Source organism: Globicephala melas, chromosome 12, assembly GCF_963455315.2.
Source record: "Globicephala melas chromosome 12, mGloMel1.2, whole genome shotgun sequence".
Classification (NCBI taxonomy): Eukaryota; Metazoa; Chordata; class Mammalia; order Artiodactyla; family Delphinidae; genus Globicephala; species Globicephala melas.
In genome coordinates, this window is record NC_083325.1 from 71,898,678 (window position 1) to 71,924,206 (window position 25,529).

General features: G+C 38.2%; 1 protein-coding gene across 1 annotated transcript in view; it reads right to left on the minus strand.

The window, feature by feature from the left end:
* UBXN2A (UBX domain protein 2A) overlaps nt 1-25,529 on the minus strand; it is a 46,514-nt gene that overhangs the window by 10,470 nt on the left and 10,515 nt on the right. The window contains exons 2-6 of the mRNA XM_030858303.3: nt 17,789-17,843; nt 12,566-12,704; nt 8,204-8,310; nt 5,224-5,361; nt 3,863-4,021 (exon numbers count right to left, since the gene is read on the minus strand). Coding sequence (XP_030714163.1) covers nt 3,863-4,021; nt 5,224-5,361; nt 8,204-8,310; nt 12,566-12,704; nt 17,789-17,829 — 584 coding nt within the window. The 5' untranslated portion in view covers nt 17,830-17,843. The remainder of the gene's footprint in view (nt 1-3,862; nt 4,022-5,223; nt 5,362-8,203; nt 8,311-12,565; nt 12,705-17,788; nt 17,844-25,529) is intronic.

Consider the following 25,529-nt stretch of genomic DNA (forward strand, 5'->3'; position numbering starts at 1 on the left):
TATGAAGTCTGGGATTTGCTTAACATAGTTCAGTGGGAACTGAGTGATGATGGATCATTATATCATATCTTTGCTTTTGCATATGCCTGAAAGTTTCTATAACAGAAATATCTACATATCTTGCTCTGAATGGATCAGAAATGGTCCAACCAGTAATCCTACACAGACACAGGCTGTACCTCTTCAATACCACATCAGGCTGTGCTTCAAATCTAGTTAAGATAATTCTTAAACCAGTGCACGTAGATTCTCAGTTAGTATAATAAACACTATAATGTAATATAATCACTGCAACCTTTTTTTTTTAATAACAGTGATTTTTAAAAAATTATTTATTTATTTTTGGCTGCATTTGATCTTCGTTGCTGCACGCGGGCTTTCTTTAGTTGCGGCAAGCGGGAGCTACTCTTCGTTGCAGTGCACGTGCTTCTCATTGTGGTGGCTTGTCTTTGTTACAGAGCACAGGCTCTAGGCGTGTGGGCTTCAGTAGTTGTGGCACATGGGCTCAGTAGTTGTGGCTCGCAGGCTCTAGAGTGCAGGCTCAGTAGTTGTGGTGCACAGGCTTCGTTGCTCCGCGGTATGTGGGATCTTCCCAGACCAGAGCTCGAACCCGTGTCCCCTGCATTGGCAGGTGGATTCTTAACCACTGCGCCACCAGGGAAGTCCTCCCAATCACTGCTATCTTGAAGGTAGCTCAAAGTTATGTTCATGTAAGTATATGCATGTGTATTTAGAAAGGGAAAGTACGTATACAGTTCATCGAAATTAAGATGCCACTGGGAGTTCCCTGGTGGCCTAGTGGTTAGGATGCTGGGCTTTCACTGCCATCGCCTAGGTTCAATCCCTGCTCAGGGAACTGAGATCCTGCAAGCCAGGTGGCACGGCCAAAAAAACCCCCCTGAGATGCCACTGATTCTAAGACTTGTCATTTTATATACTACTAAAATTTTTAAAAATCCAGATTATGACAAAATAGTTTCTTAAACACTTAGAATTTTTATACTTATTGAAAGAGCACTTTTAACTAATTTTCACACAAACATTCATCAAATCACTTACTTCCATAATAAGATTAGAATAAAATGGTTAAGTCATTCCTAACAGTTGAACGTTATTCAGACTCAGATCCTTCAAATCACTTCTGATTCAGTTCATTGATGTACATGTTTTTCCATATAATACTCCCTTCTGTATCATCGTGTGTGTTGATGATACAGCAGTACCTTGAAAAGTGCTCCACTACTGTCTCTGGGATGATCTTTCATTGAGCTGACACCTGTTCTGCATGCTTTGAGGCAGATGCCAAGGCAAAGACAATTGTGTCATTACTGCCATATGGCCAACAAGAAATTATAAGGATGTATCCCCATTTCAGAGATGCTAAAATGTGAAAAAATGTGCAAACAAGAATTAATGAAATATGACATCACCAAAGACAGAATTTTCCCATTCAATCAAATTCACCAATTGCTACTCTGTTAATCTGTGCAGGTTACCAACAAAATCAAGAAAATGGTCACTTGTATTTATTGGGTACCAAAAATTGGATAATGAAAGGCTAAAGCTTATGGCAAAGAATATAAATACAAAAAAACCCAATAAAGATTAAAGGAACTGTGCAGTAAAAATTAAAAATGTGCACTGTGATCTCTGCAATACTACTACAAGAATAAAGAAATGCCAATCTAAAAAGCTATGAGAGGATAAAAAATAATACTCATTAAGCTCAAAAAGAGGCAAGAAAGGAGGAATGAAGAATAAAAAGCCATGAGGTAAAGAGAAAAAAAAGAGCAAGATGGTAGCCTTAAACCTAACTAGTTCAGGATATTATAAAACATTATAAAAACTGGACTAAACATTCCAATTAAAAAACAAAGCTTGGTTAATTATCACTTAATAAATACCATTGGCCAGTCAAAGGTTTTTAAATGCTTCAAGTCATTCAGGGAAAAAAAATGGTAGGTGACTATTTGTTATTGAAAATGCCAGAAGTATTTTTCTAGACAAAGAAGTTGGGATTAAAATAGTTTATTTCCCTAAAAAGAAACAAACCTGAGTTGTAGAGAACAAACTTATGGTTACCAAGGGGGGAAGGGTAGGGTGAGACGAACTGGGAGAGTGGGATTGACATATATACACTACTATGTATAAAATAGATAATAATGAGAACCTACTGGCATACAGGCCAGATATGAGAGGGAGTTGTGGTGGCCCAGATCAGGGAATCCGAGTCCAGGTTGGGTGAAGAGGGCATCTGCACAGGAAAGTGGCCCAGTTTCCTGGTGTCAGAGTCTGATCAGCACGAGGAGTGCGCCCATGTAGAGGGAGGCAGGTGGGGACGGTTGCAGTATGAGCAGGGTTAGGAGTGTGTCCACACAGAAGAGGTGCTCAGTGCAGAGTGTCAGAAGCCAAGTTGGGTTAGGAATATAGGAGAGATGGTACACAGCAGGCTGTCTCAAGCAGAATAAAAAGAGCATTCATACAGAGGAGGGGCCAACTGCAGTGTGTCAGAACCAGAAAGAGGTGGCAAGTGACCACTCATAGGGGAGGATAGGCAGCACTGACTGCCAGAGCCCAGGAGGGCAAACAGGTCATTGGCATGATGTGATATGTCAAGAGACCCAGCAGGAAGAGGGAGGTTTCCAGGCTGGGGAGGAGGCAGCAGTAGAAGAAGGAGACTGGTTACATGTAGGAGAACTGATTAGTAAATAAATATATTGGGGGCTTTCCTGGTGGCACAGAGGTTAAGACTCTGTGCTCCCAATGAAGGGGGCCCAGGTTCAATTCCTGGTCAGGGAACTAGATCACACATGCATACCACAACTAAGAGTTCACATGCCACAACTAAGGAGCCCTCAAGCCGCAACTAAGGAGCCCGCCTGACGCAACTAAGATCCAGCACAACCAATAAATAAATAAATATTTTTAAAAAATAAATCAATATATTGAGAGTAACTGGAGCTAGGTTTCTCACTGAAGAAAGTTAAACTGAAGAAAGTGAAGAAGTTAATTACAAATATGGAAAGGGGAAAACTAGAATAAACCCTGTGGTGGTGGATTGAAATTAGAGCTATCTATGTGAACTAATGGTTTTCGCTATGCAAAGATATAGAAATACATTTGTAAATGTGTGTGTTAGTGTGTGTATATATATGCATATGTGTATGTATGTATAGACACCTGTAGCTCTTTCCACTCAGAGGGCCTGGGAATGCTGGCAATAAGTATACCTAGTAACCAGATCCTCAATACCCTTGGCCACTAAAAAGAACCAGGGCTTCTTAGAAAACGTACAGAACGAACCTGAAAAAAAATTTTGTGCCAATAAACAAGAAAATGCTCAAAGAATGATGGGAAGATGTAAAAAGTTTAAAGGAGGTCCCAGGGACTTGGAAACCTATATACAATATGTTCCTACTTTAATTAAAATGAAAAAACATTTTAAGACGAGATAAAAGACTGGAAAAATCCATCAAACTAGTAGTAGTGATTATCTCTGGGTAATGGAATTTAACTTGATTTCAATTTCTTTCAGTACTTTCCTGCATTATCATTCCTTTTCTACAATTAACAGAAAAATACACACATAATGCTAACGATCAACTTAAAAACATATTAAAAATAATGCTTTTAAAATTATGTATCTAGATAAACAGGAAAACTAATGAAATGATAATCCATAAAACAGACTGAAAATACTATATTAATGTCCAAGAATTTCCATTGTCATGAAACATTATGTTTAGAGAACTATTTATTAAGATCCTTAGTTCTTAAAAATAGCTGTTGACTGACCTGAAAAGAAGAAATACAATTAAAACTTAGGGAACAAGTCAGACTAATAATGAAATGGAAGACTCACCTATGAGAAATGTTAAATTTCTGGACAATCCTTTCCCCATTGGCTAACCAGATCTGTATATTAGTGATGGGTTCCAGACTGTTTAGTGGGACAGTAGACAACTTATTTTTATTCTCAACTTCAATAGTCTTCGCTTTAGAAACAATTTTTGGTGTAGCACTAAGAAAATCCAGACAACAAGTCAGATGCATGTTTTTCATTAAGCAGAACTTTATCATTAAACCATTACTATAAAAACTTTACAGTAAGTATAGCTTTTAGGAAGATTTTAGCTAGTCACAGCTGTTCCCTAACACATAAAGGTATTAATATCAGTTATATCCATTATACATGATGATCATAGGAATCTAATAAAATTATGCACATATAAGTAAGTTGTAAGCTTGTGGACTGTTACGTAAGTATACTTGAAGAGTATACTTATGTATTTGAATCATGCCTTACAGAACAATTTTATAGTGCTGACAGATCTATGGACTTTACCTTTACCTACTCCCCAGGTTAAAATTTCTAAAAGAAATTGTAAGTTCTCTGTAGAGAACAGTCCTTGGGTTATAAAGGAAATGAAAGGAAACAAAGTATTCCCTCATCACTCTGAAAGTCACATTGGGATATTTTTACATGTGTGGATGAATATGCATTTATATAACTTACCAATCTTGATAATTAATATATGAGAATTCATAAAAATGAAAGCAATCCTATAGTTAACCTCTTTGCATATTCTGCCACAGGCATAATTAGATAAGATGAATACTGCAAAGTTTGAAAATATTGGGCTGGTCAAAAAGGTCGTTCGGGTTTTTTGGAAGAGCTTATGAAAAACCCGAACGAACTTCTTGGCCAACCCAATAATTAAAGGCTCTGATACCGATACTAACTTTATCAGGCATTATTTCACTTTTATTACCTCAAAATTCAGATACTGATCAGAGAACACAATGCTGAAGGCATTGGTAACTATAATACAGAACCCTGTATCCAAAAGCTAGCCTATGTACTCTGTGACATTAACAGCAAAACTCAAGTGGTGGGTGCAAGGGAGAAAAAATGATTTAGCCACCCAATTTTGCCCAATGTCCTCATTAAGCCAGGCACTTTTTTTTTTTTTTTAAGCCAGGCACTTTTGATCAGACAAAACCAAAACAGCCACCATGACTTTTTAGTATAGTGCCAGCATATGTTAATTTACACTAAGGTGAATATGACTTAGAAGTTCTCATAAAAGTTAACATGAAAAATCTCATTTCCAATGGGAGAAATGATAACTCTATATATGTGGTCTACATAGTAAAATAATGACAAGCTGAATATTAGTCAAACCTCTGCTTATGGAAATTACAGATCATGAGCCTACTCACCTTCCCAGTCTGTGACCCTGTCCTGAGAAGGGCTGGAACACAGGTTTCGTTGACATACATACTTCATTTTTCTTATCTTCAACTTTAACATCGACCTCCTCTTTATCAAAAACTCCCTGTAATTCTAAAGGTAATTCTCTTGGAAAGTAAAGAAAGAAAGTGATAAAGCCCCTAATATGTTTTTTCTTTCTCTGAAAAACATACTGTGCATGTAAAAAGAATAGAAAAATATACAGAAATAAGAGGCATATATATTCTATACAATAAAAACTAAATGTATTTAAAATAATAGAGAAAAATCAAGCTCTTATTTCATTCTTTAAAATGAAAATATAGCTACATGCTGGTTCTAGAAAAACAAGACATAAAAAAATGTAAACACATGTAGACTTAAGAAAGAAAATGACAGCCCCCTCCCCCCAAAGTGACAGTCCTTATAATTCCATTCTCACTCTAATAAAAAGTTTTGCAGTGTATCTCCTAAATTTTCTCTCTATACAGTAAAATTCCACATAATAATTATATTTTTTCCAAAGATGGTATCATTCTATGTACACTATTCTGTATTTTGCAAACTGCTTAAAAAAAAAAAAAGCAATATACCACAGAAATTTTCTCATGTTAGTATATGGATATATGTCATTCATTTTTACCACATGCACACTGTTATTCTGTTATAAAGTAGATCAAATGGTACAAACATAAAATACTCTTTTTATCTTTTTCTCACTGACTTGTAAGAAATATGTATATATTCCATTTACAGGATATACGAGAAACAAGTATTCCCAGTTTGGCATTTGATTTTACATAATCAAATTTATCTTTCTTATACTGCTTCTGGGATTCATGCCAACTATAGCTATATGCAACAACATGGATGAATATCCCAAAGAAATAAGTTGAGTAGACACAAAAAATAAACACATTGCATTTACACAGAGTTCAAAAAAACAGATAAAATGAAAAAATTATAAAGAAAAGCAAAAAACCATAAAGAAAAGCAAAGAACAACTTACTACTGAAGTTAGGATAGCATTACTTCTGTGATATTACTACAAATAATGTGTAATTTAATCTTATCACGAGGACGAAATTAGATAAATCTGAATTGAGAGACATTCTACATAATTTGGGCCCATAATCTTCAAGTGTCAAGGTCATTAAAAACAGACAAAAACAAAAACTGAGAAACTGTTCCCTCCTGAAGGAGACTAAAGAGACATGACATTTACAAGCAATGTGTAATTCTGAATTGGATGCTTTTGCTATAAAGGATAATATTAAGATAAAAAGTGAAACTTGAATACATTCTGAGGAATAATCGGTAATAATATTATACATCAATAGATGGTTGTATTGTGGTTACATAGGAAAATATATTTCCTTTTTAATAAAAATACAAACTGATGCCTCATCATCCTGAATACTTTACTTTAGCAACTTACTCTCAAATACTTTTAGAAAAGTTCTTTGTACCACACTTGCAACTTCTGTATTAGTTTGAAAAAGATTCCAAATTAATTATATTACATAATATAGAGCCATTTAAAATCTGTATATACCTTGTACATATACATACATAGAGACCTATATATGTGTATGTATATATTAAAAATTGGTTAGATGTAGAATACTATCAACCCTTCTGAAATAAAAACTGACCAAAATAAGTACAGGGAAGTCCTGGCAGGCGGATTCTTAACCACTGCATGACAACAGAAGTCCCAAGATAGTCAAAATTAAAAAAAAAAAATATATATATATATATATATTATATTGGGACTTCCCTGGTGGCACAGTGGTTAGGAATCTGCCTGCCAATGCAGAAGACACGGGTTCAAGCACTGGTCTGGGAAGATCCCACATGCCGCGGCGCAACTAAGCCTGTGCGCCACAACTACTGAGCCTGTGCTCTAGAGCCCGTGTGCCACAACTACTGAGCCTGCGTGCCACAACTACTGAGCCTGAGCTCTAGAACCCGCGAGCCAAAACTACTGGGCCCGCGTGCCATAACTACTGAAGCCCGCACGCCTAGAGCTTGTGCTCCGCAACAAGAGAAGCCACCACAATGAGAAGCCCACGCACCGCAACAAAGAGTAGCCCCCAGTCACCGCAACTAGAGAAAGCTGCACACAGCAAGGAAGACCCAATGCAGTTTAAAAAAAAAAAAAAAGACACGTAGGGCTTCCCTAGTGGCGCAGTGGTTGAGAGTCTGCCTGCTGATTCAGGGGACACGGGTTTGTGTCCTGGTCCGGGAATATCCCACATGCCGCAGAGCAGCTAGGCCTGTGAGCCATGGCTGCTGAGCCTGCGCGTCCAGAGCCTGTGCTCCACAACGGGAGAGGCCACAACAGTGAGAGGCCCCGTACCGCAAAAAAAAAAAAAAAAAAAAGTGAATTAATTTAAGTCAGATTTTGGTTGGTCAGAATTCAAATTCCTGACCCTTCAAAATTACAGCTGTGGTTCTTTTAAGAAAACTCACCTTATGAAAAAATCTGAATTTATAAAAGAAAAAGTGTCTTTGAATGCATAGGAACATGTGAACAACATTAAAAGGAATCTTCTAAATGAAATATATCTAAAATATCCTCCTTGGACTTCCCTGGTGGTGCAGTGGTTAAGAATTCGCCTGCCAATGCAGGGGACACGGGTTCGAGCCCTGGTCCGGGAAGATCCCACATGCTGTGGAGCAACTAAGCCCTTGCGCCACGACTACTCAGCCTGCGCTTTAGCCTCAAGCCACAACTACTGAGCCCACGTGCCACAACTATCGAAGCCCACGAGCCTAGAGCCTGTGCTCCACAACAAGAGAAGCTACCGCAATGAGAAGCCCACGCACCGCAACAAAGAGTAGCCCCCACTCTCCACAACTAGAGAAAGCCCGTGGGCAGCAATGAAGACCCAACACAGCCAAAAATAAATAAATTTAAAATAAATAAATAAATAAAATATCCCTCTATTTACAAAGATTGCTTACCCTTTTTTGATGGAGTTCAGAAACTGTTGACTTGCACCATCAGAATAACTTCTGAAATCATCATTGACTGTGAATCCATTTTTCCATAATTTTATACTTACATCTGCCTGCAAAGCAGTAAGAAACAAAATGCATCATGTAATAAATGAAATGTACTAATAAACTAAAAGTCCCTTGAAACTTTCTTCTATCAGTGTATATTTTATATATCAATCTTTTCTTTAAAATAGAGATATAACTGACATAACATTGTATTAGTCTTAGGTATACAACATAATGGTTTGATACATATATCTATTGCAAAATGATTACAGAATAAGTGTAAACGTCCATCACCACACACAGCTACAAATTTTTTAAATATACCATTCTTAACAGCAAGCTTCAAATGTAAAATATCAAAAATTACAATGTACACATAAAATATGGTTAACAATGAATAATATTTTAAAATAATTCATTAATAATTTTCTTTAAGAGAGGTCATTTGCAAAAATATTCTGTGCCCTGTCTTAGAGGACACTAAAGCTTTCTGGCCAGAACAGACTTCTCAACAGTTAGAGAAGAACTTTGAAATGACTTGAACATTAGACTTTGAACATTAAGAATAATAAAGGGGGAAAAAAAAACTATGAGTAATTAATGGCTATTCCTTCAAATATAAACTATCAGTGTTACTGTTATCAATATTTAATCTCTCAACATCTTGTTGATCATCTCCTAAGAACATTATTTATTCACTCATTCAATCAAAGAAGTCACTGTAGAAATATAGAAAGGTTCAGAAATACAGTAGAATGCAGGGATGCTTCAGGCTGAACACAGAAGGACTGAAAAATCCATTTAAGAAAATAGACTATTAGAGGCCTTCCCTTGTCTCTAGCATTTATTCATTCAGCATATGTTTATTGAGTGCCTAATACGTAACAGACACCCCATTAAGATGTTAGGGAAAACAGTCACAATAATGATAGCATATATTATTAGCCTGCCTGCCTATCTATCTGTCTGTCTATGTACTTACCTGAGAGAGCACTTGTGTGTACACTTACATGTACCAAACACTGTTTAAAGTACTTTCCCTACATATATTTATTTAATCCCTAAAATCTACAGAAGATGGGTATTATTATTATTATCCTTTTTATAGATGGGAAATTAGAAACACAGATCAATTAAATTGCCCAATATTACACAGTCAGTAAGGGTGGAGCTGGGGTTGGAATCCATACTCTTAACCACTATACTATATTACCTCTTTTTTTTTACCTATAACCAAACTGCCAAGACTCTGCTCTCATGGTACTCACAGAAAAGAATGAGAACTAAAAAAATTGTACAAATGAACTTACTTACAAAACAGAAATAGAGTCACAGATGTAGGAAACAAACTTATGGTTACCAAGGGGGAAAGTGGCAGGGAGGGATAAATTGGGAGATTGGGAGTAACACATATATAAAACAGACAACTAATAAGGACCTACAGTATAGCACAGGGAATTCTACTCAATACTCTGTAATAACCTATACAGGAAAAGAATCTAAAAAAGAGTGGATATATGTATATGTGTAACTGATTCACTTCGCTGTACAGCAGAAACTAATACAACATTGTAAATCAACTATAATCCAATAAAAATTAATTTAAAAAAAAGAAAAGAAAAGAATGAGAACAGAACAAATAGGAAAAGAGCACATAAAGATACTGAGGAGGGGAATTCCCTAGCAGTCCAGTGGTTAGGACCGGTACTTTCACTGCTGAGGGCCCAGGGTTCAATCCCTGGTCAGGGAACTATCCCACAAGCTGCATGCGCCCAAAAAAAAAAAAAAAAAAGACACTGAGGAAAACAGAAGAAACTTAAACACAAAAATCCAAAAATGATAATTAATACACTTATATAAGAGAGGATGTTTGAAAGGGAGTAGGAGGGAATATTCAGTGAGCAAAAGAGCTCTTAGAAACTTAAAATGGAAATTAAATAAAAGGATTGAATATAAGGTTGAAGAAATATTACAATTAAAATAGAACAAAACAACGAAGAGGTGGAAAACAGGAGAAATAATAAGAGACTCAGTCCAAGAGATCCATTATTGGTGCCCGGGTCCGGGAAGATCCCACATGCCGCGGAGCGGCTGGGCCCGTGAGCCATGGCTGCTGGGCCTGCGTGTCCGGAGCCTGTGCTCCGCAACGGGAGAGGCCACAACAGTGAGAGGCCCGCATATCGCAAAAAAAATAATAATAAAAAAAATAAATAAATAAAAGGCAAATTAGAGTAAAGGGATCTCTTTAATGTCTGACTTCGAAAAGCCAGCTAGATTCTCATAATTGCTGCTGCCTTCAGTCTGCTGTGATATGGCATTTTGATTGAAGTACATTAAAAAAAAAAAAAATCAAGCCTCAAACAGATACATAGTTGCAAAAAGCATTTTAATAGCTTTTCCAAGATACTACATCAAAATGTAGTAAGTAGTAGTATCTCAAAAGTTAGTTGAGGGCTTCCCTGGTGGCGCAGTGGTTGAGAGTCCGCCTGCTGATGCAGGGGACACAGGTTCGTGCCCCGGTCTGGGAAGATCCCACATGCCACGGAGCGGCTAGGCCCGTGAGCCATGGCCACTGCGCCTGCGCGTCTGGAGCCTGTGCTCCGCAACGGGAGAGGCCACAACAGTGAGAGGCCCGCGTATTGCCAAAAAAAAAAAAAAAAGTTAGTTGAAAACATCACACGGTAACACATATGTAGAATCTAAAAAACTGATACAAGTGAATATATTTACAAAACAGAAACAGACTCATAGATATAGAAAACAAACTTATGGCTACTGAAGGGGAAAGGTGGGGTGAGGGATAAATTAGGAGCTTGGGATTAACAGATAAACACTACTACATATAAAACAGATAAACAACAAGGGCCTCCTGCATAGCACAGGGAACTTATATTCACTAACTCATAATAACCTATAATGAAAAAGAATATATATTACACATATTTTATATTATATATATCATATATATATTTTATGTACGTTATATATATTATATATATATAAAAAAAACTGAATCACTTTACTGTACATCTGAAACTAACACAACTTTTTTCTTTTTTTGGCCACGCTGCGTGGCTTGTGGGATCTTAGCTCCCCAGTGAGGGACTGAACCTGTGCCCTCAGCAGGGAAAGTTCAGAGTCCTAACTACTGGACAGCCAGGGAATTTCCTAACACAACATTTTAAATCAACTGTACTTCAATTTAAAAAAAAAAAAGTTGAGGGACTTCCCTGGTAGCACAGTGGTTAAGAATTCGCCTGCCAATGCAGGGGACACAGGTTCGATCCCTGGTCTGGGAAGATCCCACATGCCGCGGAGAAACTAAGCCCGTGTGCCACAACTACAGAGCCTGCACTCTAGAGCCTGCAAGCCACAGCTACTGAGCCCATGTGCCACAACTACTGAAGACTGCGCGCCTAGAGCCTGTGCTCCGCAACAAGAGAAGCCATCGCAATGAGAAGTATGCACACTGCAACGAAGAGTAGCCCTCGCTCGCCGCAACTAGAGAAAGCCCACATGCAACAACGAAGACCCAACGCAACCAAAAATAAATAAATAAAAAATAAATAAATTTATTCAAAAAAAAATTTAGTTGAGAATCTGAACATGGAATCTGAAACTTAAAGGTACATTTATTAATATGACAATAATCCTATCAGAAATATCTTTTAAGTTTTGGGAAGCTGTCAAGTGCATGATGGCAGATTATCAAAATTCTTACTTTCATGTAAAAAAGTTGATAAAATCATATCTTATCATTTGCAACAAATACTGTAAGTTGTTTCCCTTGAAGTGTCAGACTTACTTCATACATTTTGAGAAAATGTCTGCAGAATATCCAAGACTGAATCACTAGTTGTCTGTAAATCACTTTCATGTAAAAACAGTACACCATGAAAAAGCAGACTGTTCAGCTTGTATCTCAAGCAATGGTACTTTTCCTTAAGATACTTCTGTATACTGTAGAAATGTTTTACATACACTTCATATTTTATCACATAGAATATTTGTAAGATGTGTATTAAAGAGTTGGGATTTAATGAAATGTGTAAATTTTACTGCTTCATCAAGGAAATCTTTAATTGAAACGAGTGTTTTTTCCCCCTGCAAGTTCAAGGAAAGAATACAGTGTACAGAGTAGTGTCACTACCTCAATTCCTCCTAAGGTGCCAGTTTTGCCTACCATCGCTTTTGCAGTATCAGTGCAAACTCAACAGAGTGAAAAAAATAATATCTTACTATTATTATGAAAACAGTTTTGACCTCTAAAGGGCCATATTTTGAGAAGCACTGGGAAAGAAAAAATTTATGGACACTTACCTGTTTCTTTTGTTCAGTGGGAGACAAACATTTGGCACCAACCTTCTGAGCTTCCTCAAAAAGGCTGTCAACAAAATATTCACAATTTCTTTGTTGATTATCACTAAGAGGTTGGTGGTCAGATCCTGTTTCACAAACCCTATACACACACAAAAAAAAGAAAAATAAGCACTATTAACCACTAATTCTCTAAAAATTTACACAAATTGTTCTAGTTAAAGGATCTAGAGCTGACACGCTACCTCCACGCCTGCAGTTGAGACTCTCTTCTGAATTAACATAGTAGATAAGTGGCCTCGGCAAGTCATTAACACTTGCGGTCCAGAGCAGGGTTTTCTCAACTTCAGTCCATTGATATTTGGGGAGGGTTAATTCTTTGTTGGGCAGGCTGTCCTGTACACTGTAGGAAGTTTAGCAGCACCTGTGGCCGTTAACCACTAGACGCCAGTAGCATGGACATCCCCCAACCCCCCAGCGTTATAATAATAAAAAACATCTTTAGACAACGCCAGATGGCCTCTGGGGGTGGGATGGGCAAAACTGCACCAGGTTGAAAACCACTGGTCCAGAGTAAAAAAACAACGTGTTCTTTGTAAAGCTCTCAAAATGGCTTTAAAGGGGGTTACTATGTACTTTTTGGTAACACAAAGCACTCTTGAAACTAAAGGTAGTAAGGTGTGAGGAACAGTCATAATCATAGTTTTGCTCCTTTGCACACTTCAGAATGAAATTTCCCACTCAAGACTTTCATCTGTAGTGGTTTAATACTCTACTGGGTTTTTTTTTTCCTTTCTTTCTTTTTAAATTGAGGTACAACTGACATACAACATTATTTTAGTTTCAGATATACAATATAATAATTCAATGCTTGTATGTACTGAAAAATAATCACAATGTCTAGTTAATTGTTAACATCCATCACCATGCATAGTTACAGAATTTTTTCCTTGTGATAAGAACTTTCAAGATTTACTCTCTTGGCAACTTTCAGATGTGCAGTACAGTGTTATTAACTAAAGTCTCCATGATGTACATTATATCCCATGACTTATTTATTTTATAACTGGAAGTTTGTACCTTTTGACCACCTTCCTCCATTTTGCCCACCCCATCTACTGTTTTTGTATGTGTATGTGTGCTTATATTTTGTCATATAAGAAATATTACCTAAGAGTTTGTTTGATAAAAGGATGGTTTCTGGTTGATCTTTTCTAAAGTCACATAGAAAATTCATAAATGTACTGAGAGATAATTTCTCAGATTTCTCAGATGAGAATCAACACTTTTATAGTGCTTACACTGTGCCAGGATCTGCAAGGCAGATATTTTTATCCACATTTTATAGATAAGGAAAATGAGTCACAAAGAGGTTAAGTTACATGTTAGAGATTACACAGCTAGTAAGTGGCAGAAACAGAATTCAAACCCTGTTAATCTGTCTTCCAAGTCTATGCTCCTAGCCATGATACATTATAAAGCCTCTCTTAATAGCTAATATTTATTAAGCATTTATTAATACATGTTAGGAACTTTTCTAAGCGCTTTCAATGTGTTTACTCTTTCAATCTTCACAGTGACCTAAAAGGCACGTATTGGTTTGTTTGTGTTTTTTTAACATCTTTATTGGAGTATAATTGCTTTACAATGGTGTGTTAGTTTCTGCTTTATAACAAAGTGAATCAGTTATACATATACATATGTTCCCATATCTCTTCCCTCTTGCGTCTCCCTCCCTCCCACCCTCCCTAGCACATATGGTTTTTATCCTCATTTACTAGGTAAAGAAAAAGCTTAAGCAATTTGCCAAAGATGACAAAGCTATTGGTAGGCAGAGCTGGAAACTGAACTCAGGCTTCTAATGCCCCTACTCTTTTTCAATTTATTTATTTATTTATTATTTATTTTTGGCTGCGTTGGGTCTTCGTTGCTGAGCACGGGCTTTCTCTAGTTGTGGTGAGTGGGGGCTACTCTCCGTTGTGGTGCACAGGCTTCTCATTGCAGTGGCTTCTCTTGCTGCAGAGCATGGGCTCTAGGCGCGTGGGCTTCAGTGGCTGCGGCACGCGGGCTCGGTAGCTGTGGCTCGCGGGCTGTAGAGCACAGACTCAGTAGTTGTGGTGCACGGACTTAGTTGCTCCTCGGCATGTGGGATCTTCCTGGACCAGGACTCAAACCCGTGTCCCCTGCATTGGCAGGCAGATTCTTAACCACTGTGCCACCAGGGAATCCCCTATTATTATTTTTAAATTTTATTTATTTTATTTTTGGCTGCACTGGGTCTTCGTTGTTGCATGCAGGCGTTCTCTAGTTGCAGCGAGTGGGTGCTACTCTTTGTTGCGGTGCACAGGCTTCTCACTGTGGTGGCTTCTCTTGTTGCGGAGCACAAGCTCTAGGCGTGTGGGCTTCAGTAGCTGTGGCGCTTGGGCTCAGTAGCTGTGGCTCACAGGCTCTAGAGCGCAGGCTCAGTAGTTGTGGTGCACAGGCTTAGCTGCTCTGTGGCATGTGGGATTTTCCCCGACCAGGGCTTGAACCTGTGTCCCCTGCACTGGCAGGCAAATTCTTAACCCCTGCATTACCAGGGAAGCCCCTTACTAATTATTTAAATTCAAAGTATTGATACATATTATAACATTATAAAGCTTGAAAACATTATGCTAAATGAAAGAAGCCAGTCACAAAAGACCCCATATTCTATGATTCCACATATATGAAATGCCCAGAATAAGCAAACCTATAGAGACAAATCTATAGAGACAGAGAGTGTATCATTGGTTGTCAGGCGTAAGGCACAGGAGAATGGGGTATGACTGCTAATAGGTATGGGGTTTCTCTTTGGGTGATGTAAATGTTATAAAACTGACTGTGGTAATGGTTTCACAACTCTATGAATGTACTAAAACCCACTTAATTGTATACTTTTTTTTTTTGGCTGCATTGCATCTTCGTTGCTGCAAGCGGGGGCTACTCTGCGTTGCAGTGCGCAGGCTTCTCCTTGCGGTGGCTTCTCTTGTTGCAGAGCACAGGCTCTAGGCGTGCAGGCTTCAGTAGTTGCAGCACGTGGGCTCAGTAGTTGTGGCTCAAGGGCACTAGAGTGCAGGCTCAGTAGTTGTGGCACACGGGCTTAGGTGTTCTGCGGCACGTGGGATCTTCCCGGACCAGGGATCAAACCCCTGTCCCCTTGCATTGGCAGGCGGATTCTTAACCACTGTGCCACCAGGGAAGTCCCTGAATTGTATACTTTAAATGGATGAGTTATATGGTATGTGAATTACATCTCCACAAAACTGTTAGAAGTCCTAAGTTAATCTTACTCTTTAAAATCAGTCACTCAAGGCTTCCCTGGTGGCTCAGTGGTTAAGAATCTGCCTGCCAATGCAGAAGACACGGGTTTGAGCCCTGGTCTGGGAAGATCTCATATGCTGTGGAGCAACTAAGCCCGGGCGCCACAACTACTGAGCCTGCGCTCTAGAGCCTGTGAGCCACGACTACTGAAGCCCACACATGTAGAGCCCGTGCTCTGCAACAAGAGAAGCCACCGCAATGAGAAGCCTGCACACCGCAACAACGAGTAGCCCCCGCTCACTGCAACTAGAGAAAGCCCACGCGCAGCAATGAAGACGCAACACAGCCAAAAATTAATAAACAAAAAATTTTTAAAAAATTAGTCATTCAACTGGGGCTTCTGTGGTGGCCCAGTGGTTAAAACTCCGTGCTTCCACTGCAGGGGGTACAGGTTGGATCCCTGGTTGGGGAAGTTCTGCAAGCCACAAGGTGCGGCAAAAATAAATAAGTAAATAAGCAAGCCATTCAACTTATTTCTCTGTAGAAAAGAGTTAACATAGCAGGCCTAACTGTTGCTATCCTTTTTACTTTTCTCATGAGAGTATGGAATTTTAATATGTGCCTAGTCCCCAGTATAAACCCTAGGCTCATTTCCAATGAACTTCCCTGGTAGACAACATCTCACACGTGCTATATAACTTATTACTGGAGGAATTAAGTGTGTGTCCTGGTGGCTCCACTGGGCAAGGACTCTTAGAAGCTTATGCCTGGTTTCCCCTGGACTTCACCCTCTTGCAAAGTATCTTTTCATTGCAATAAAGCTTAGTCATTAGTATGACTATTGGCTGAATCCTGTGAATCCTCTAAGCAAATCATCACATCTGGAGGCAGTCTTAGGGGCTCCTGACATAACCTCACAATTATATAGTTAGTATCAGATATTTATATAAAACAGTAAGTACTCTACTGAAAAAATAATAAATAATATTTGTTCGGTATAGAAAGTGTTCACAAAGTATTTGTAAATACTTACCTGTCTCCTTAAATGGACTATGAATGAAAGATATTTACCTTTTCAAGTATTTAAAACAAAGAACATAATACAAAAATAAATATTCCACTTCAGAGAAGTGAGAATAAAGAATTTTGTATTAATAAGAACGACAGACTTTGCATCTACCATTTATTGGGTGCCTGCTATATGCTAATACGATGCTCAGTGCTTTAAATTGGCTATCTAATTCTTATAAAAACCTTTCAGGTACCTATGTACACCTCCTCCTTTTTATTTCTTATTTTATTTTATTTTTTTTTGCAGTACGCCAGTCTCTCACCGTTGTGGCCTCTCCTGCCACGGAGCACAGGCTCCGGATGCGCAGGTTCAGCGGCCATGGCTCACGGGCCCAGCCGCTCCACGGCATGTGGGATCTTCCCAGACCGGGGCACGAACCCGTGTCCCCTGCATTGGCAGGCAGACTCTCAACCACTGGGCCACCAGGGAAGCCCAACCTCCTTTTTAGATGAGATACTGAAGCTCAAAGAATCTACCTAAGTTGCTCAAATGCCAGAGAAGTAATGTTAAGACAGAAATGGGATTCAAACCTAGGTTTATCTGATTCCAAAGCCCTTATATTTCCACTATGACTTCAAGATAGTATAACACAAGAGGCAAATGAAGTAATAAATAGTTACTTTAATTTTCCTCTTAAATAACAGAAAGAATATGTGGGCAGAGAGAAATTTAACACTTAAAATTAATCACAAAAAGATTTATAACTTGACTAAAATCCATTTAATGCAGCTATGGAAAAAAAAACTTTAAAGTACATTACTATTAGGTATTTAACAGACAATCATAATGAAAACTAAGTCAGTGAAATGTAAAAACAGAGAAAGACGGTAACAAAGGCATTAATAACAAAGAAAATGCATAAATTAACTCACCATTCTTCCTTTATACTTTCAAGATTATCTACTTCTTTCATTCTCTTTTGCCTTACTGTAAAAGTAAAAAGAAAAATAAGGTAAAGTTCTTAATACCGTATTTTAAATAAATTCATTCCAGCGTATGCAGTAAGATTCTTTACCATTAAGTTATTATGTACTCCTAAAGTAGCACTAAAGGGGTCTTAAGAACAAGTGACCTAACTCAAAGCTGTCACTTTCACTTAAAGTAAAGCAATAAAAAGTAAATTTTGGGTTCGGATAATCTGACAAAAGAAAGATTTCATAAAAGTTATGATGAGGGCAATTCCGGGGCGGTCTAGTGGTTAGGACTCTGTGCTTTTACTACCAAGGGCCCATGTTCAATCACTGGTTGGGAAACTAAGATCCTGCAAGTGCTCGCGGCCAAAAAAAATTTATGATGAAAAATAATGTATGCTTTGGTTTAATAACAAACAAAAGTGAATGTAAACATTTCACTCAATCTCCAATAGTAACAAAATATCAAATCAATATAAACTCATTCTTTTTTTCCAATGTAGATGATTTTTGTCAAAATTTCTTTAAAACATCTTTATTAGAGTATAATTGCTTTACAATGGTATGTTAGTTTCTGCTTTATAACTAAGAGTATCAGTTATACATATACATATGTCCCCATATCTCTTCCCTCTTGCATCTCCCTCCCTCCCACCCTCCCTATCCCACCCCTCTAGGTGGTCACAAAGCACCGAGCTGATCTCCCTGTGCTATGCAGCTGCTTCCCACTAGCTATCTGTTTTACGTTTGGTAGTGTATATATGTCCATGCCACTCTCTCACTTTGTCCCAGCTTACCCTTCCTCCTCCCCATATCCTCAAGTCCATTCTCTAGTAGGTCTGCAGAGTCTGTCACACAGAGTGAAGTAAGTCAGAAAGAGACAAACAAATACCGTATGCTAACACATATATATGGAATCTAAAAAAAAAACAGAAAAAAAAAAAGACCAAAAAATGGTCAGAAGAACCTAGGGGCAAAACGGGAATAAAACAGAGCTCCTCCACAACAAGAGGAGCAACCTCAATGAGAAGCCCACGCACAGCAACAAAGACCCAATGCAGCCAAAAATAAATTAATCAATTTTTTTAAAAATGGAGAGAAGCAAGGGTGAAAAGTTATTTTTGGGGGGGTAAAAAACTGGATTATTTTCTCTCTTTCCCAAACTTTCTGCAATACTCTTGCCCTTACAACAAAAATAATATAAGAAATAAGGAAACAAATGGATGTTTAAAAGAGTCCAAGCCATCTGCCCTTTGAGAGGTCCTGAAAGCAATGACAGACTAGAAGCAATAAGCATACCAAAAGCCTACATCTTGGCTTCTAAATATAATTTTCCAAGAAAAGGAATCATGGCTCCTTAGAGAAAAGGCTGATTCCAGGGCTGGGACAGAGAAAGAACAAATGAGCCCAAAATACCTTGCACCAGAAAGTAAGACGGTGCTCAGTGAATGATGAAGACATATCAAAAGGACACTGAAGCCACCTGAAGGGGTTCCCACTGGACAAGTCTGGGAAATGGAACATCAAAGTAAATAATGATACTAATGGATTATAACTCACTGAATAAAACAGAAACCCATGAGGAGTCCATACTATTAGATCTTAAAAAAATCAGGAAAAGATGGACTTGTAAATAAATTCAACAGTCATATGGAATCACCATTACCAAGATAAATTCCAGATATATCCAAGATCTAAAATTTAAAAATTGAACCTGAGGGTGATGTCAGCAAAATGAAAGAATAGGCAGCTCCAAGCTCCTGTTCCCACAGAAACATTGAAAAACAAGCAGAAACTATTAGAACCAACTTAGAACTCTGGAAAGTAGTCAAAGGTTTACAGCTATCAAGCAAATGATGAATCAAGAAAAATACAACTTAAAAACAGCAGGGAAAACAAACCAATTCAAAACTGGGCAAAGGATGTGAGCAGACATTTCTCCAAAGAAGAAATATGAGTAGACAATAAGCACATGAACAGGATGCTCAACATCACTAGTCACAATGAGATACCACTTTATACACATCATAATAGCTATTATTTAATAAAACAAAAATAATAAGTGCTCACAGGGATGTGGAGAAATTAGAACACCGGAATGTTGCTGGTGGAAATGTAAAACGGTACAGCTGCTGTAGAAAAGGATTTGGTGGTTGAGGCATTATTCACAATAGCCAAGAAGTGGAAATAATCCAGATGTCCATCAACAGATGAATGTCTCAACAAAATGTGGTATATACATATAATGGAATATTAATTAGCCGTAAAAAGGAATGAAGTTTTGATACATACTACAACACGAATAAACCTTGAAAATATTAAGTGAATTAAGTCAAACACAAAAGGACAAATACTGCATGATTCTAGTTACATTCATATTTCATACAAAGCAAATTCATAGAGATAGAGAAGTAAAATAGAGGTTTTTAGGGACTGGGAGAAGACAGGAATGTGGAATTACTGCATAACGGGCACAGAGTTTCTGTTTGGGACCATGAAGAAGTCTTGGAAATGGACAGTGGTAATGGTTACACACCATTGTGAATATTATTAATGCTGCTGAATTGTACACTTAAAATTGGTTAAGATGGCAAATTTTATGTTATATATGTATGTATTTTACCACAATAAAAAAAACTTTAAAAAAAAGGCAAACTTTTTTTTGTGTGTGTGGTAAGGGGGCCTCTCACTGTTGTGGCCTCTCCCGTTGCGGAGCACAGGCTCCGGACGCGCAGGCTCAGTGGCCGTGGCTCACAGGCCTAGCTGTTCTGCAGCATGTGGGATCCTCCCGGACCGGGGCACGAACCCGTGTCCCCTGCATCGGCAGGCGGACTCTCAACCACTGCGCCACCAGGGAAGCCCAGCAGGTGGATTCTTAACCACTGCACCACCAGAGAAGCCCCTGTCCATGTTATATTCAGAATCGAGTCCAGTTCCACACTGAGGTCTCTTTTCCCCTATCACAATAGTTCCTGAACATAATCTGGTTTCACTGATTTAACTGCTGTCCAGCTCTGTTTCTTCTTTGACATGTATACCTAGAAATCCCATTATCTAAAAATCCATCCCAATGATACTTTAGCAAAAGTATAAAAAGGTGAATACACTACACTATTCACTGTATTATTTACAGCATTGATTGTAACAGCAAAGCCTGTAAAAAGCCTCAACTTGTCCATTAATAGGACTTCTTTTTTTTTTTTTTTTTTTTTGCGGTACGCAGGCCTCTCACTGCCGCGGCCTCCCCCCCCACGGAGCACAGGCTCTGGATGCGCAGGCCCAGCGGCCACGGCCAACGGGCCCAGCCGTTCCGCGGCATGCGGGATCCTCCTGGACCAGGGCACGAACCTGCGTCCCCTTCATCGGCAGGCAGACTCCCAACCACTGCGCCACCAGGGAAGCCCCTAATAGGGACTTCTTGAATAAACTATGGTAAATCCACACAGTGGGATGTGCTGTTAAGTGAAAAAAGCAAAATGGAGACAAATATGTATGATATGGTACTGTTTATCTAAGAAAGAGGTGAACATGAATATATGTATATTTGTTTACATTAGGAAAAAATGAAAAAGTAAACCAAAAAATAAATACTAAGGTTACTTATAAAGTGGGAGAGAGTGCACTGGGTGAAGGGAGTAAGGGCAGAAGCTGGATTTCTCTGAATGTATCTTGTTTTTTAGATCAACTTTGGACCCATGTAAATATTTTATGTACTTATAAAACAAAGTTAAACTTTAAAAAAGCAATCCCTAAAAACTGAAAGTAAAAATGAAACGAATTAACTGAACTGACAGAGAGGAATTATTTCACGTAAATTTAAAACATGGTAATTTTACCATATATCCTAGTGGGATGAACCCAAAGAGGAAAAATGAAGTTTCTAGTAGTCATATTATTAGCAATAATATATTAGTATTGTTTATATGAAAAGTATGGTATAAAGATAAAGCAGTGGGTCTCAACCAGGAGGCAATAGTGCCCCTAAGAAGATATCTGGCAATGGCTGGAGGCATTTTTGGGCTGTCACAACAACTGAGGTGGAGGGTGCTACTGGTATCTAGTAGATGAGGTTAGGGATGCTGCTGAAAATCCTACAATGCACAAGACAGCCCCCACAAGAAAGTATTGCCCAAAATGTTAACAGTGTTGAAGTTGAGAGACGCTGAGATAAAGCAAAGAAGTAATTATGATCTGTCCCTAAAAACCAAGATTTTTTTTCAGAGTAAGAGTAAAGAGATAGAAATATAAAAATCAAAGAAACCAAGCAAAAATCCTGTAATTCTATATTTTAAATCAGAAACATCATTATGAACATCATCATTTCTCTTAAGAAAATACATAGTAGCTCTGTCCACTGAAAAGGCCAAAAAGCAATAAGCAATCAGACAACAATGAGCACAGCACACCTACCGCCCAGATTTGTGGTCTCCAGATACTATTTCCCACCAAAAGGAATCAGTTTCTTAGAGAAATGGCTGTCTCCAGGTCTGGGGCAAGAAATATGCACTTTATGCCTTGTATTGACATCTTGGATTAATGTCAAAAGGAATCAGAAGTTGGGAATTCCCTGGCAGTCCACAGGTTAGGACTCGATGCTTTCACTGCGGGGGCCTGGGTTCGATCCCTGGTCAGGGAACTAGGATCTCCCAGGCCGCGAGGCACAGCCAGAAAAAACAAAACAAAATGAAAGAAAGGATTCAGAAGTCAGTTTGAAAAGGCTACCATTGGTGAAAGATGGGACTGAAAAACAGCTACATGAATTGAAACACATCAAGTACAAGTTCATATTGATACTCATTAAAACACAGAAACTCATTCACTGGTCATCTTTCCAGAACAGTAGGGTACCAACTTATTTTGAAAACTGGCAAATAAGGGAAAGAATCAAGTATTCATCCTGCCTTTCCTGTATGAACTAACTCAGAGTAATCAAAGAGTTAATAAAAGAAGTTTCCTTTATAAATGAATTCAGCTAAATGAAGGTTTATAGAATTAGAGTATCTCCAATTTGCAACCCCTAATGCAAACAGACCTAGGCAATGATATCAATGGCTGCTAACATCACACAAAGAAAACAGACATAAATATATGCCTCAGTGTGAAAGCTCCAACCACCATGTGTGAAGCCTTCTTTCTAAAAATGAAACTGAATCCATTGAAGCCTCTAGGTCTAAACATCAGATTACAGGAAATATAGGGCACAGAGGCACATGATCAGATGACATCACAGGGACACAATCAACAAAATCCAGAACTCGGGAAATTCTTCAGGAGAAATGATCCATTTTCAATATATATATTACCAGGGAGAAAAAAGAAGTAGAAATAATCTTTTTAAATATTTAAGAGATATATCAATTAATTACAACATATGGACCATATTTATGTTATTATTTAAAGAAACTAAATGGAAAAAAGCTATGAATCAGGAACATTTGAACACTGGATGGATATTTGATGATATGTGGAGTAATTGTTAATTTTAAAGGTGTGACAATGGGATTGTAGCTTTTTAATAAATTTATTTTTTTGTATATATTTTTATTTTTGCCTGCGTTGGGTCTTCTTTGCTGCGCACGAGTTTTCTCTAGTTGCAGTGAGCAGGGGCTCCTCTTCGTTGCGGTGTGTGGGCTTCTCATTGCGGTAGCTTCTCTTGTTGCGGAGCACGAGCTCTAGGCATGCACGGGCTTCAGTAGTTGTGGCATGTGGGCTCAGTAGTTGTGGCTCGCAGGCTCTAGAGTGCAGGCTCAACAGTTGTGGCGCACGGGCTTAGTTGCTCCGCGGCATGTGGGTTCTTCCCGGACCAGGGCTCGAACCCATGTCCCCTGCATTAGCAGGTGAATTCTTAACCACTGACCCACCAGGCAAGTCCCCTGTAGCTTTTTAAAGTACTTGTTTTAGGGACTTCCCTGGCAGTCAAGTGGTTAAGACTCCGTGCTTCCACTGCAGGAGGCATGGGTTCGATCCCTGGTCAGGGAACTAAGATCCTGAATGCTGTGTGGTGAGGTCAAAAATAAATAAATAAAGTATTTGTTTTAGCTACATACTGAAATATCTAGATGAAATCCAATAACTAGAATTTGCTGCAAAATAATCAAGTGGAGTGAGAAGTGGAGGGAGTATAATTGAAACCAAAATGGCTATGACTTGATAATTAGTGAAGCTGGGTAATGAGTATACATGGGAGTTTACTATTCTCCACATTTTTATATATGTTTGAAATTTTCATAATAAAAATTGGGATAAAAGAACTATCTTAAAAATATATACATGTAGAGTTGTACAATGTCATTTCATTAGCTTCTTAAAAGGCAGTACTTTTGCTCTATCAGTAATGTGAAGTGGGGAAAAGTACTATGAACTCATATTTAAAGTGATGAACATGAGAAATAGATTGATCATGTTTAGGATAAAGATACATCTGTTTTAAGACAACCAAAGAGCTTCATAAGACATCTGGTTGACTCACAGCTTGAAGGCAATGTGGGCACAGAGAGAAATTTTAGCAGCACACGGATGTGCAATGTGAAGTCAAACACAGACAATAGTTATAAGCTGCCTATTGCACAATTAAAGTTATCACTTGTCAACATTCAAGGTAGGAAAAATCAGATCTGTTCTGTGTAACCTGGAATGTCTGGTTATTAAAGGAAAACACAACCAAACTGATTATAGAGAGAAAAGTACAATGCTTTAGTAAACCTATATAGTTATAATTTGTAACTAGACTTTTAAGTCACCCAAACAAGATTACAATTACTTTTTATATGTGCTTAAAACAAACAGTTAAGAGAATGTTACTATTAGGTCATGATAGACTGTTTATGATAATCAAGGTCCCAGAGTCTACTCTACAGATTTAAAACTAAAGAAAAACACTTTTGGACTTCCCTGGCAGTCCAGTGGTTATGACTCCACACTTCCAATGCAGGGGGAGCAGGTTCGATCCCTGATCAGGGAACTAAAATCCCATATGCCGTGCGGTGCGGCCAAAATAAAAGAAAAATAAAGAAAAACACTTTACCAAAAAGAAGATATAATCAAGCTAGACATCTCCAGAAAGCATTAAAAATATTTCAACTCTCAAACAGACTATATCAAATATGTTTCTTAAATTCTCTCTGGAGAATATGTATATAAAAAAGCAAATACCTCTATTTAAAAATATAAGTATTAAAAAATGTAAGTATTAAGCATATTTAAAGAGGGCAGACCTGCTCAGTAATAGCCACTGAAGATCCACCAGATCCATTTCAAAGCAATGAGAAACAGAAAATGGGCACTAGAAGTAGTAGCATACTGCTCCCACTTAAAAGTCTCCAAAGTATCTGGAGGTGGATTTAATCTGGGTAACTGAGGATCCAGCAGCAGCCTTTCACCAGACAACATCAGTCTGAATGATCTTAGGTCCTGACTTCCATTCCAGTTTCCTGCTGCTAATGGAACTGGGCTCATAACCACAGCCAATTTGGCTGGAGCACTAATTCCCACTTAGCATCTGTTTTGCTAGGAATGAAAGTAGGATAGTAGAGTCTGCTCTGGAAAATATAATTGAAAACTGTTTTAAATGCTTCTATTGTCTTCATTACGAATTGAACATAAACTGTTAGTGAATTTATTTCTTAGCCTTTTTGTAACAAAATTGTGAGCAATTCTCAAAGACAAGGAGAAACTGAAAGGAAGGAAAAATGAGGAAATGCAA